We start from the raw sequence: 13,140 nt of genomic DNA, 5'->3' as shown, positions 1-13,140 counted from the left end.
CTCTTCCTCCTGAACCCTACTCTATCCTATCCTACCCGCCCCCCAACGTCCCCACAGCCCCCCTCACAATCCGCCGAATCTGCCTCCACCTCCTCCCCAGCACATCCTTCTGCTCACTCGCCGTCTCATCCAGCCCCTCTACCTCCTCCAGTATCTCCATAACCTGCCTCTCGTACTTGACCAGCAGGCCGAGCAGGTACGCGTCCACGCGGGCCTGGTCTGCGGCGCTGTCGTCGGTCCCGCTTACGAAGGCGGCGTAGCGCCGGTGCGGGAGCGTGAGCAGGCGCAGCACGGCTTGGGTGCGGTGGCAGATCGCTGCTGCTGCTGCTGCTGCTGGGGAGGAGGAAGCGGAAGGGGAGAGAGTGTAGTTAGCACAAAAGCCGTCTTCCTTCAGCGTAGCGAGCTGCGCGGCGGAGAGCTGCGGGAGGATAATGTGGTCGAGTGCCAGCGCATCGCACGCGTTCTCCTCCAGAATAAAGCCGTACTCCGCAAGCAAGAAATCATTCGTGTGCGACCCGTACGACACGCAGACCTCCTCGCCGGCGCTGTAGTCGCGATCTGCGGTTACGGAGTAGCCGCTGCGGTCGTGCGCCGGGTCGCACCCGCGCGGCGAGTGGTTGAAGTAGTCCATGAAGGGTACCATGGCGTAGCAGTCGTCGGCGGTGAGGTTGCTGCGCTTCTTGGGGAGCCGCGGGTGCGCGGGGGGCAGGTCCGGGTACTCCCAGTAGAAGGTGCGCGTGCTGACGAGCAGCCAGGCGTGGGTGAAGAGGGGCTTGGGGAGGTGCGAGAAGGTGGGGAGTGAGTGGATGGAGAGGTAGTCTTTTTCGAGCTTGGAGCGTTGGGCGGTGAGGAGGACTGGTTGGGTCATGTTAGTTAACATGTGCTGAATGAATTAAAAGGTTTGAGAGAGTTGGGTTGGGTTGGGTTACCTACCGTTCGCGGCGTTTGGGAGCAGGTCTTGCAGTTTCTTGGGCCAGTGGATCGGCAGGATGGTTTCGAGGTCTTGTTCGCTGGGCCAGACGGCTTGCCATGGCGTAAGCTCGCCGCCTTTGTTGGTGAACGAAAGAGCTAGGTAGGCGGCGAGGCGGGCGTGTACGGTGGTTTTTGCGGGGAATTTGAGGGCTTGGATTGAGGGATGGGCTACGGTGATGAGTGAGGTGCTGCGGACGTGGACTAGCTGGTCTCCTTTCTTGAACGCTTAGCATGATGTTTTAATACCATGAACTACCTACAAGCAAGGAGAACTGAAGACTGGAAGGGGATATGACTTTTAACTGTCATATATACCGGAAGTAGAAGCGAATAGGCCTCTCTCCGGAGGGTATAAGACGCCAGTGGAGCAATGCTCCTTCTCTGGGGCGGAAACAATTCGACGGAGCAGCAAGAGAGTATCTGACTAACCTTCAAGTCCTTCGCCGCCACGATGCCCATTCCTCTATCCACGAACTTTGCTGGAGCAACGCCATTGATCTGCACGCCATTCCTCTTCGCCCACTCAGTGAAGCGCGTATGCTCTTCGCCCGGATCCAAAGCTGCCATATCCCTCTTGTGCAAAGTGTTATCTTTCTAGGCTACCTGCGCATAGCTGATTGTTGGTAGATCTGCGATGTACGGGCGGCTCTGAGTCAATGAGGAGTGAATTGATGAAACGCTGTGGCGGTGAATGTGGCGCATGCTATCGATAGCCAAAGCCACCAAGGCGCTAAACCCCTTTCTATGGAACGCGACGCGATTACATCAAACCCGCCCGCATCCACTTTCCAACTCACCTCCCGCCGCAATTGTCTGGTCTTCTTGAAAAATAACCATGTCGGAGTCTGCGCGCAAGAAGCAGCGCGTCGGTTCGCGCACATCTGAAGGGGCGGCCGACAACAGCGGGACCATCTACGCAGATGTACGTGCTTAATCCTGTCAACGCCGCTTTGCTCTAACGCTTCTCCAGCTGCAACGCCTCGCGACCGCTGCTCCAAAGCCCGTCACTCCTTTCCGACGTGCTGTCAGCGTCACTCCGACACCCGGCAGCAGACCAATTCGTACGCCAGGTACCGGGAGAACGCCCCGAGGCGGACCCGCTACGCGTCCTACCCCCATCCGACGAAACGCGCCGACTACTCCGCATGCGATTCGCGCTTTGAGGGAGCGCGCAAATGCGGCGAGGACCCCGGGGCGGAGGAGAAGCGGGAGGACACAGAGAGAGACACCGCGGGATATTCTGCGAGATCTGAGTCGAGTACTTGCGCGCGACACCCGGCCCGTCCAGCCTTCTCCGCAAGAACAACAGCGTCGCCCTCGACATTCCGCGCTCGATCTCCCAGATGTGGACGATGGCCCCGATCCTGCTGTACCGCGCCTTTCCATGCCGCTGGAGGATATGTACGACGATGATAGTTTCCACGAAGCTCCTCCGCGGCAATCGCTCCTTCCCAACCTACCAGACGATGTAGATAACGGAACCATTCAATCGCTTGAATTTGGAAGACGGGCAATTAGCGAGGATCCGCGGATGATGTTCACAACCAGGGTCAGCGAGCGATTCGCGGATATCAATGAATTGGGCATAGACGGGGAGGAGTACGAAGTCGATGGGACGTTCATTAACCGCAGACGTACGCTCAACCCGGATGAGCTGCTTGAGGATGTGGCAGAGGAAGACTTAGATGATACGACCACGGAGATACGAGCTTTGACAGGGCGACGAGATGGACGACCAAGCGATGTCGACCTGGGCGTGTTCGGCGAAATGGACGACGATACGGAAGAGCCCACATTCAGGTTTACCATTCCACCGCGCATGCAAGCTCAAGCCCGAGACGGAGCGCGAGAGGACACGCAAGAAAGGGTGCAAGAGATGGGCGCGCAGATAGACGGAGATGAGGATGATATTCAAGCTGGGGCCGGGGAAGATCAGGAAGAAACTGCTGTTATTCCAGGCGGCGATGACGATGACGACGAAGGCAGTTTTGGGATCACCGGGTGGGAATCAGAGCACGACAATGCAGACGATGCCGATCTTCAAGCCTACCGCGGAGAAGTGTCCGCCTTCGACCGCAGCCTCCAAACACAATCTCCCGAACGGCGTGCGACGAAACAGCGCGCAGATCGACAGCGCAGGGCCCTCAACATCTCCAGGTTCGGCCATGAATATCCCTCGTTCCCCGCGGCTACAGTCAAAACCCTCGCAACGGGCTTTGCGAAGTCTCAAGGCAGCAAGGCCAAGATCAGCAAAGACACTCTCGCAGTACTAGTGCAGACTTCAGATTTCTTCTTCGAGCAAATAGGCGAGGATCTAGCGGCGTATGCACAGCATGGTGGAAGGAAAGTGATCGAAGAAAGCGACGTTATCGCTCTAATGAAGAGGTATGTTACAGTTTACATTTACTGTACAGATGTCTACATTTGTCCAATAAGGCGGCTGACCCTTCTTTCTTAGGACACGCCAGATTACAAGTAATAGCACATCGTTCTCCCTGGCGCAGAAATTGCTGCCAAGGGAACTGCTACAGCAGCTTCGAATGGGGCCTCTACCCAAATTTAAGAGGCAAAGGCGCAAGCGGCTGGAAAGGGTTGATGAGGAAGAAGAGGCGGGATGAAGAAGCATGCGGTATTATGATCATGACCATTCATGGCTGTGCCGGACGCGCTTTTGGGTGCCGGACAGCGGTTTTTTAACCACCATCCAGAACATGATGGATGTCGCGAGACTCAGTGCGTACCTGACACGTCAGCGGTATATCCAGAGAGAGGAAAAACCGGGGGCTTACCAAGTGAAGATGTACTGTGTATGATTATTCCTGAGGTTCACGGCCGCAGCCCTCCCCACGGGGATTCCCTTGGGTTCCCTCTCATAGTTGACGAGTAGATCCGGCGCTGTCATTAGTTAGACAACCGCAACCAATACCATTCATCAAGCCCCGCAAGGAAACTCACTCATCGTCTCCTCCACCCAAACAGGCTGACTCCCCGTCCACGCCGCCATCTCCCTCACATCCGGAAAAAACCACTTCCCCTCCTCCGGCCTGTTCCTCGGCGTAAACATATTCCCCTTCGGCGGCACCCTCAGCAGGCCCTCCACCACCACCTCCCCCTCCGGCAGCGCCCCATTCTTCTTCCGAAACCACTGCTTCGCCGTATCCTTCCGAATCCAGCCCCGACAGCACAGAATCTTGTACTTATTCCCCCGCTCGTCCTCGCGCTCCAGCGGCGTGACTACCGTATACCCCTCCTCGCCCTCCAGCATGCGCGGCCCGATCAGCATCTCCTGGTCGTGCCGCAGCCGGCCCCGCGCCCAGACCCGCCGGTAGTCGAAGTCCTGCACCGCGGCCTGGTCGATGCGCAGCGGCAGCTCGAGCGGCGGGAACGTCAGCCGGTCTTCGAACCGCGCGACCAGCTCGGTTTTCCAGCCCAGCCGCTGCACTTGCCAGCACCCGAGGATGAAGGCTGTCACGGGGATGACGGCCAGGATTATTAGACCGGGGCCGTGCTGCTTGCCGACGCGCGCTATTTTCGCGGGGCGGTCGAGGATTGAGATGAAGTTTGGGTCGAGGCCGTTGTTTTTGCGGGGGCGGCTGCTGCTGAGCGGGCGTCGGGGGAGGAGGGTGAGGCGGTGCCAGCGCAGGCGTTCGCGGAGGCATTGCGGGCGTGCGGAAGGGTGGGGGAGGCTGGACGAGGGGCGTTGGAAGGCGCGGCGGGTGTAGTACCGCCGGAAGAGGTTGAGGAAAGGATTTGGTTTCGGCATTGCTGCGCGAGATGGCAGTGGTAGGATGGTGGAGAGAAAGTTGATGTCGGATGTTGGAGGAGCTCCGCTTAGCGGCCCGCGGGGGGCTCGAAGGAGACTAGCGGCCGGAACAACCTCCAGGGCTTCTACACAGCAAGCTGCACGCACGAACGAACTTCCTAACCTTACCAACTTCCAGCTTGTCCAACATGGCAGAAGTAGATATCCAGTCGGTACCAAAGCCCCAGCCAGAGATCCGCGCTAAAGACGACCTCGTCTCGAAACTCGACGATCTACTGGGGCAGTACCTAAACACGCTGGACGAGTATCAGAAAGCGCAGCAGCAGCTGTCGAAGCATCTATCTGCCGTAAGCATACGCATACTCTCTTTCTTTCCATATACACAGACTAACGTTAATGGGGCTGCCTAGGGTTTCTTCTCCCTAGCGCAAGCAAACTTCAACTCTTCGCGCACGCAGTACGGACAGGATTACTATGACGAGAGGATGCAAGCTTCGAGGAAGGTGTACGTCTAGCTTCCTGATCCCCTTCCCCTCACATTATATCGCGCTAGTTATTGTCGCTGTGACGTCGAGCTGATGATGCTATTAGCACATTAACGGAGGAAGGATCCAAAATCGCCTTCTCCCTGTCTACGGCGGACGCGCCAGCCTCTAAGCAAACACCATCTGAAGCGGAAAACCCGTCCGCTGCACCAGACGCCTCTCCCGAGGATGCTCCTGCAGAATCAGAAGCAGAGGCCTCCCCGCCAGAAGAGAAAGTCGCCGACGACGACGAAACTACCAAGGACCGCAAAACGAACGCAGATCCGCTTCGCTGGTTTGGCATCCTGGTGCCGCCTGCTTTACGCTCCGCCCAAGCGTCTTTCATTGCCGGGGTTGAGGGGCCGGTGCCTCGGCTCGCTACTCTGGCTAAGAATCTTAGGGTGCAGGAGATTGAAGTCGGGCGGCTGAGGAAACAGATCAACAGGCTGTAGATACGAGGCGCAATTCCTCTTGGCTGGAAGTTCGGGTGTGACATTAAGTACAAGGCCCAAAGCAGTCTCCAGCCAATTAGGCTTGTTATTCTACAGCATGAAAATCGACCCGTGCCATGAAAGAAGCACCGGGAAGACCTGACTCATATAGCTCACGTCGCCAAGGTATCGTTAAGAACAAACCGGGGCTCCTTCGCTGATGCGAGTCACACCATGTCCATCAACACTCAGGTACTCTTGCTTTGCGAACCTGGCCGAATGCATTCACTGGGGCAACACGCGCCGTATCCAACGACAATCGAAGAGTCGCAATTGAAACCCGAAACCCTTTCACAAAGTCCACATGAGACTTCTTCAGCGGAGAATCTCACCACCCGTCTTCTTCCTTCTTGACTACTGGCCCATCGTTCTCCTCGCTCCCCTGAAGCCTCGCCCTCTTGGCTACTGGCCCATCGTTCCTCTCGCTCTTCTGCAAAATCGCCTTCATCGTCTCAATGTCCGCCGCGATGGCTGGGCGAATATCCCGCAACCGCGCACGGACAGCCATACCCTCGGCGGACACGGCTTGTGTAGGCGGGACCGAAAGCAAAGGGGACTGGCCGTAGCCAGCTTCTTCCAAGTCGCTGACCACGCCATCGATCATTTTCAAGATGTGAGGAGCCGTTCTCGAGGCATGCTTCTTGCACTCGTCGCTGATGCTGAGCGCAGAGCGGGTTCGGAGAAATTCCCGGAGAGCAGGAATGCCGCATTCAGCTGGCGAGAGCACCGGTTCCTTGTGGGCTGGCAGCTCTCCCATCCATTCTAGGTACTTCATGGAAGAGACCGAGAATACATGGATGGCTTCTCTGTTGGCATCCCACTGTCGATATTTCTGGATCATCTCTGATTGTAATCGCTCCGCGCGGAGGCGAATGTAGATCGATTTAGCTTTGCACTCGAGGTACTCGATGTATCGGTCCAAGTCCTCCTCCGCGGTAGACTCTGCTGGTGTGGTGTCGTCGTCATCTCGCTCTTCGAGCTTGATGGGTTGATTGTGCTCGTTTCGAGTCACCAACCTATGGAGGTTATGCTGACCAATGGGAAGGTAGAGATTCCGGCTCTCGAGCTGCTCCAAATCCTTCTTTGCATGTGCGCGGTACTCTCGGATTGTCGGAAACGGCGCTGCTGTCTCGGTGCGGATGATGTTTTCGAAGCTGTAAGTATCCGCGAGGAAGTCCTACAGAATATTAAGCGACAGCTGATTATGGGATCAGCGTAGTAGAACATACATCAATCTTCGTCAAGACAAGAATCGTCCGCTTTGCACCGCGCGTCTTAATGCTCTGCTTTAATTGCAGCTCGACAGCTATGTCGTCAAGAATCCGGTCGGAGACGTCCACGATAATTTCATAATCCGCCGTGCGGCGGACCCAATTCGTGGACAATGTGCGTGCTTGGTTGATGTCGCCAAGTCCTGATGATCTCAGCTTGTTTGATGAGTGCATAGTGCTCGAACCCAACTTACCGGGCAGATCGAAGATACTGATACGGCGACCCAAGAGTTCCGAGCCCGTATAAACAACAACCCAATCGACGATAAGCCATAAATCTGGCCTATCGTTTTCATGAGTGATGTATGGGTCGAGTTGCGAAGCAACCTCTCGACCAGACTGGGCAGGCAAAGTCTTACTACCCCTCTCGTCGAAGCCATGTCGCTGCTTCAGTTCGAAGAATTTGGAAACGACATATCCGACGATTTCACTCTTGGCAGGCTTAGCCTGGCTAAGCAGTTCTTGGAGGCCAGATTCCGCGGTAGGATCGTTGTCGGCATTACAGAACCAACGGAAAAACCTCTCCGCGGCTCTCGCATCCTCTCGCAACTCCTCCCGCCCTTCTGTTACCTGGCCATCACTGCCTTGGATGGTGCTGCAATGGTATCGTAGCCACTTATCCACGAAGGTTCCGATCAGGGACTTCATCTTGCCGAAGGGCTTACTCTGTACTTGAGCGGAGTATAGGTCTTGATCGTCTCCGAACAGCGGAGTATGCTCGTACTTGATCGGGCACGAGGTACACCCACGGCCACTTAAGCTCGTATTTCTCAGAGTCTTGCGATGGAGTAGCGCGTTGACCAAGAGACTCTTGCCTCGGCCTTGACTACCAATGACACTGATTGAGATCGGACGATCGTTGGTGATACTGTCGATGGCATATTGGATAACGGACAGCTTCTCATCGTCAGAGTTGCTGTGGCCTAATATGTCCCTGAGCGACGATGCTATTCGCCCTAGGATTCGGTCAATGGCCTTGCGGTCAGGGTCCGAGAGTTTCTGGTCGGAAACGCGCCCGGCGGTGCCAGAGCAGACGCGGTCGTCCTGGAGTTGGTATGGCTGTGAGACGTTCGGCCTCTGTTGGGCGATAAAGGCTTCGAAAGCGAGGATCTCAGGGGTCGGTTCCATTGTGGCAATGCTGACCTAATGTGTGCAAGACAGGAAGCTCCACTTCAAGTGGCGGCTTCTCAGATCAGATGAGGAGTGGCAGCTCCTCAGAGCAGATGCGAAGTGGCAGCTTCTCAGAACAGATAGGAAAGGGCAGCTTCTCAAACCAGACGCGAAGTGGCAGCTACTCAGAGCGGATAGGAAAGGGCAGCTTCTCAGAGCAGATAGGAAAGGGAGCACTGTGCTACTTACTCGGTTCACGAGAGGAAACCTCATCCAACGGCGGCCAGCAGAGCGAAAAGATATCCCACCGTAAGAACGAGGACAGTGGTTGAGCGAAGAAGAAGGTCGGAGAGAAGACGCGCGAGGCAAAGATTTTGCGCGCTTAGCGTTTGTTTACGCGGCCGGCAGCTTCTGTGAAAGGAAAGAACGGGCTGCGCGGGCGAAGGAAATGAGGCCGGGCTGCGCACCACAACAAGAACTCGGTGATGTCATCGCCTCTGCGCCAGAATACCTATGCAGTCAGCTAGGTATGCGTGCTCAGTGCTTTATTGCAGCGTAGTTGATAGACGCGTGCATCACTCACTCTGCAGGCTGCCTTCTGCGCGCACTCCGTCGTCTTGAGACACGCCGTGGGACGCGCTGACGTGCGTACGCTTGAGGGTCTTCGCTTATGAGAGCGAATCTCTATGAAGTTGGCTGTACGGCTGCAAATGCCATTGAAATGCATGCTGACCGTAGGTGGAGTGCCCATGTGTGAGCGGAGGTCGGATTAACGCTAAGCCCAACCTGGCGCGCAGTCAATCGTCGTCGCTGTTTCTCCCCGGTCTGGGCTTGTCTCCTTTCATTCATCAATCTTGATATATTCCTCTGAAGTTAATGCATCTCACATTCTGGGTGCTTCTGAATGGATTGCAGCGGTTTGGGGATGGGAACGTACCGGCACCGCTCTCGAAACAACTCTATATGGACACGGTCATGCTTTCAACTGCCAAGGTGGAAAAGCAGTTCAAAATCGCCGGTACGTTTCATTCAGCCCCGTAGAGTCAATGAGCTAATGGAAAGATCGCAGTCCTCCTCTACTGCCATATAGCCTCTGCTGTGGTGCTCGTCTTAGTCTCACAGGAAGTAATTTGTAGTGCAACTACCGTCGTCAACAACGGCCCTCATTTTGACCAGCGTATCGCGAAGATTCGGCGATGGCACAATTTGTACATTGGAAGCTCCATGCTCGTGGGGTCTACCCGCTGCGTTAGGAAATATCCAACAGCTCTCTGTATAGTTATTTTACTAAGTATAGCCTGACTCTTTCTCCTGCGCTAGGAAAGGTCCCATAATGTAGTTGACATTTAGGCGCAGATGGCGAAGAGGGTGACTAGACCGATTGTCGTATCTCGCGTCCACGGCATTCCGTAGAGGGCAGAGATGCGCTGGAGGGTCGCAGTAAGGAAGCTTGGTAGTCAAGAGCGATGAAAGTTGACTCTATTCTCCCGGCTTCACCATACCTGACTGGTACCTTAACAATTCAGACTCGGGCTACCTGGCCAAAGTCTGGATCGAGCGCACTTGTGCATCGCTATCGAGAAATCAGATTTGAGTCGGCAAGTGTCTCGCATATCCATTCAGTCGGGAATCCGATTTGGGAGCGGACATGATGAGAGCCTCGCCTGAAAAGGATGTAACACGTAACGATGGCACAGCACAAAAGTGTCGCTTCCGGGCTGATCTGGGACGATTCTGGTTTGCCTAGGTATGTGCTGAACATGTGACTGTTAGAAACTATTCGCTTCACGTGCCAGGGCTGAAGACTTAGCTGATTGGAGGCCTTGTGCAGCCGAGCGATTCAACGACAGCATGTTGTGAGGCGGAGTCTGCATATGTGGCTGCCTTTCCATAGCCGGCTCTATCTGATTGGTGATAAAGGGCAATTCAGATTTGGGAACGGATGTGGGACTCACCGGACCGGGTGCGGGACGGTTCAGCCTTGCGCCCTCGGGGTGATAACAAAGAGGACAACCCTTTCTCATCACCACAATGGTTTTGGTACAAAAGTCTATTAGGTGGTTTTTCGCTATCGCAGCATCGTCCTTGGACGATATTGGACCAACGGATGAAATGCCGACGACGTCGTCGCCGCATACCGGATGTAAAATCGGAGAAACTAAAAGACGCTGTTAGCCGTCTCTTCCTCGAGGGGAGCAGGAAGCTTTAAGGAGACGATTTACCCTTCGGGCTGCGATTTTAGCGCGAAAGAGGCACGAGAGGATGCGACGTGCAACGTGGAGGATGAGATCTCGATCGGTGGACGAGCGATCATGACACCATAGTCGTCAACATGGGAACGCACAAGATCATCGGATGCGGAGATGGCTAGATTATTCGAGTGATCCTATCTCAATCATGGCTTTGTAGATGTCCTTGAAGCCTGGAAGAGAAATCCAGACGCATATAGGCATCCTAGCATCTACGGCGATCAACGCCCCGCCTAGGTGTTACTGCTACACAGGAGAGGATTGTGTAGCCATTGCGTGACGCTGAAGTCTTTGTGCGGGGCCAATAATTACCTCAGCCCTGCTCCGCCTCTTTCAGCCTTCCTCAGCCACAATACACTGGCCTTGCCTTGTCCTGTCCTATATCCTTCAGAGTCTTCCCTCCTTATAGTTTCTCGCTCTTTGAGCCTACGAAAAATGCCTCTTTTGCTGCCAGACCCCAATCTCGGCAACGTTAGTGACTGGTCACACAGCACCATTTTCACAACAACTCGCTCCACATTCGAATCAACCGACGTGCCGCCGCTCACGAGTCTGTGGAAACCCCCAGGTGGCTGCGCCGATAAATGGGTGGCCGGAAATATAACCTTTGATATAACTTACGTTGAGCCAAGAAGCAAACCTGATGGAACAAGTTACCAGACACCCGTCGAGAGGGATGTGACCTCGTCGGCAGACCCACGAACCGGCTTCGCCCCTCTCAGCACGACTTCAGAGGGCCTACGAGACGTATTCACGGTCTCTTTCGTCGCTTTCAGTACGAACCCAGGGAATCCACCCGTTGGAAGGCTGTTCGACCCCTCGTACAGCGCATGCCAGCCCTATGGTCACGCATCAAAATATAGCCCGGGAATCTGTCCCGACGGCCAGACTGTCGCCGAAGTAACGGAATATCAATATAGCAGGACATCTGGCAGTGTCGAAACCTCCTTCGAGGCAAGCTGCTGCAGAAGGTTTGTCAAAGCCAACACTATATTGTTCTCAGTACCGTGCTAACAAGAAGCGCAATAGTAGCTTGACATTTCGTCGGGAGTGGAGAGGAGAATGTATTGGTAACATCACTACCCCCTTCGAAATCTACGCACCCTTCACGACGACCTTGGCGGATCAACCCGAAACTGTGATAGTCACATACGAATACACTGCGCGAATATTTATGGCTAGCAGTTACGGGACCGATGGCTACTCTACCGCTGCATTTTCGCATATGACGACTGTCACGGCTGGATTGATAGCGGCCGACCCCATCGTAGTTGCCTGGCAAAAGAAAGACCTATCGGTATTCCCCACGGAGTACGTATCATCACTACAGCAAAAGTTCAGTGTGACTTGGGTTCCTTCACCGACACCGGCGAGCACGTCCGCTCTACCCCAGCAAACCAACCCACCTTCCAACGACTTGGGTACTGGAGCAAAGGCAGGCATAAGCATTGGAGCGGTTCTTGGCGTAGCTGGGCTGGTAACCGCGATAATACTGCTCCTGATTAGGGGAAGACGGAAGGGCAGGGTCACAGCGCCAAATGATGAGAGTGGGGGCTTTCCGGAGATGGAGGACTAGGAATGGAGTCACCTTGAAAGAAGCCCTGAGCTACTACATATGTACCTAAAGGAAAAAGCAACCATACGAAAGTGATCGAACCTACCCCTAGAACAACCCAGTCATAGCTGACAAACATCATCCAGTCCAAGCACCATGGCTGCTCCTGCGGCCTGACACGCCTCGGCATACACTCTCTCCACCACTAGCACCGCTGCAGCATGCCCATTCTCGTCAGCAAACCTAAGGGCACGCTTGTATTGCTTTCCATCATCTGCAAGAAGATCCACCCCCTTTTCCGCGAGAAACAGTAGCATTTCAATTCGACCATGCTCAGCAGCGCCCTCAAATGCAGTTCGACCCAGCATAAGCCCCGGCGGTGCGTTCACCTCCGCACCCCGCTCTATGAGAAGAGCGACAACTCCCATGAGACCCTTCGCAGCAGCAAGTTGTAGAGCGGTGCCGCCCTCGCGCATGGCGGGAGGCTCGTTTGGGTCTGCGCCCTTCTGGAGCAAGTAGTGGAGGATGTCGAACGCGCCGCATTCCGCAGCCGCCTGGAGAGGAGTGCGCTTGATGCCAAGTTTTGCTGGCAGGTCTATCCTCGCTCCCGCATCGACTAATAACTGGACTTTGGCAAGCTGCCGCGTTGCGATCGCTTTCAACATAGGGGTGATATTTGCAGAGGGCAGGGGGGCTTCGGCCTGTATCTCCACTATTCCGTTAAGATCCGCGCCGTGTTGCAGAAGAATTATTATCATATCCAAACTCCTGGCGCTCTCTTTGGCAATCGCAGCCCCAAACGCCGCGATCTTCGATTCGGACCGTCCAATATCAGTAGGGATCAAATGGTTAACGTCGGTGGACTTGGCAAGCAAGCCCAACAGGTCAAGATCTTCTGTTTGGACGGCACTGTATAGCGCCTCCGCTCCAAAGCCCCTCAGGTGCCTCGGATGCATTTTATTGACTGCCTCCAGCAGTAAACGTGTGGTGGCCATGTTTCCGGTCGAAGTTGCTTCGAGAAGGGCAGCGTTATCGCATGGGTTGACTCCCCGAGCTATCAGTTCTTGGACTAGTGGTAAGTTCTTCACACGTACCGCGGCAAAAAGCGGAGTTATCACCGCTTTTTCCGATTTGCGACGGAGCTCTTTCTCGTGGGGCATGAGGTCCAAGGGAGCATTGAGGTCAAGCAAGAGGTCAATCACTCG

The 13,140-nt window shown here is 55.1% G+C and overlaps 7 protein-coding genes across 7 annotated transcripts; 3 read left to right on the top strand and 4 right to left on the bottom strand.

Moving 5' to 3' along the window:
* Positions 1-31: 31 nt before the first annotated feature.
* On the bottom strand, positions 32-1,629 carry BU26DRAFT_498024 (SET domain-containing protein; the record flags this gene model as incomplete). Its single annotated transcript, XM_033826322.1, has 3 exons — positions 1,402-1,629; positions 934-1,189; positions 32-855 (listed from the first exon to the last, which is right to left on the bottom strand). Exons 1-3 carry the CDS (start codon positions 1,537-1,539, stop codon positions 32-34), a joined length of 1,218 nt encoding a protein of 405 aa, XP_033675416.1. The 5' UTR covers positions 1,540-1,629.
* Positions 1,630-1,775: 146 nt separating this feature from the next.
* Positions 1,776-3,513, top strand: BU26DRAFT_237194 (uncharacterized protein). The gene is made up of 2 exons (XM_033820956.1): positions 1,776-1,894; positions 1,943-3,513. Exons 1-2 carry the CDS (start codon positions 1,808-1,810, stop codon positions 3,428-3,430), a joined length of 1,575 nt encoding a protein of 524 aa, XP_033675415.1. The 5' UTR covers positions 1,776-1,807; the 3' UTR covers positions 3,431-3,513.
* On the bottom strand, positions 3,343-4,735 carry BU26DRAFT_470727 (SURF1-domain-containing protein; the record flags this gene model as incomplete). Its single annotated transcript, XM_033825356.1, has 3 exons — positions 3,343-3,713; positions 3,762-3,867; positions 3,928-4,735. The coding sequence occupies 3 exons, from the start codon at positions 4,733-4,735 to the stop codon at positions 3,611-3,613; spliced, it is 1,017 nt and encodes a 338-aa protein (XP_033675414.1). The 3' UTR covers positions 3,343-3,610.
* A 188-nt stretch (positions 4,736-4,923) lies between these two features.
* Positions 4,924-5,711, top strand: BU26DRAFT_535927 (uncharacterized protein; the record flags this gene model as incomplete). Its single annotated transcript, XM_033831314.1, has 3 exons — positions 4,924-5,082; positions 5,146-5,240; positions 5,327-5,711. The coding sequence occupies 3 exons, from the start codon at positions 4,924-4,926 to the stop codon at positions 5,709-5,711; spliced, it is 639 nt and encodes a 212-aa protein (XP_033675413.1).
* Positions 5,712-5,916: 205 nt separating this feature from the next.
* Positions 5,917-8,401, bottom strand: BU26DRAFT_237165 (uncharacterized protein). Its single transcript, XM_033820955.1, has 3 exons — positions 7,216-8,401; positions 6,980-7,164; positions 5,917-6,927 (listed from the first exon to the last, which is right to left on the bottom strand). Exons 1-3 carry the CDS (start codon positions 8,147-8,149, stop codon positions 6,079-6,081), a joined length of 1,968 nt encoding a protein of 655 aa, XP_033675412.1. The 5' UTR covers positions 8,150-8,401; the 3' UTR covers positions 5,917-6,078.
* A 2,414-nt stretch (positions 8,402-10,815) lies between these two features.
* On the top strand, positions 10,816-11,956 carry BU26DRAFT_572790 (uncharacterized protein; the record flags this gene model as incomplete). Its single annotated transcript, XM_033834270.1, has 2 exons — positions 10,816-11,351; positions 11,410-11,956. The coding sequence occupies 2 exons, from the start codon at positions 10,816-10,818 to the stop codon at positions 11,954-11,956; spliced, it is 1,083 nt and encodes a 360-aa protein (XP_033675411.1).
* Positions 11,957-11,996: 40 nt separating this feature from the next.
* BU26DRAFT_498017 (ankyrin) lies at positions 11,997-12,600 on the bottom strand (the record flags this gene model as incomplete). The annotated part of the gene is made up of 1 exon (XM_033826321.1): positions 11,997-12,600. The coding sequence occupies one exon, from the start codon at positions 12,598-12,600 to the stop codon at positions 12,058-12,060; it is 543 nt and encodes a 180-aa protein (XP_033675410.1). The 3' UTR covers positions 11,997-12,057.
* Between the last annotated feature and the right edge of the window lie 540 nt (positions 12,601-13,140).

This window comes from Trematosphaeria pertusa (assembly GCF_010094035.1).
Source record: "Trematosphaeria pertusa strain CBS 122368 unplaced genomic scaffold BU26scaffold_30, whole genome shotgun sequence".
Classification (NCBI taxonomy): Eukaryota; Fungi; Ascomycota; class Dothideomycetes; order Pleosporales; family Trematosphaeriaceae; genus Trematosphaeria; species Trematosphaeria pertusa.
Note: the sequence above shows the minus strand (reverse complement) of the source record. Positions and strands in the feature narration are given on the sequence as shown.

Excerpts from the sequence above, each read along its gene's own strand:
- BU26DRAFT_237194 (XM_033820956.1), top strand. The coding sequence starts at position 1,808 with ATGTCGGAGTCTGCGCGCAAGAAGCAGCGCGTCGGTTCGCGCACATCT. Across the intron at positions 1,895-1,942 it reads GCGGGACCATCTACGCAGAT|CTGCAACGCCTCGCGACCGC; the intron begins GTACGTGCTTAA and ends ACGCTTCTCCAG.
- BU26DRAFT_237165 (XM_033820955.1), bottom strand. The coding sequence starts at position 8,149 with ATGGAACCGACCCCTGAGATCCTCGCTTTCGAAGCCTTTATCGCCCAA. Across the intron at positions 7,165-7,215 it reads CAGTATCTTCGATCTGCCCG|GACTTGGCGACATCAACCAA; the intron begins GTAAGTTGGGTT and ends TGAGATCATCAG. Across the intron at positions 6,928-6,979 it reads TTGTCTTGACGAAGATTGAT|GACTTCCTCGCGGATACTTA; the intron begins GTATGTTCTACT and ends AATATTCTGTAG.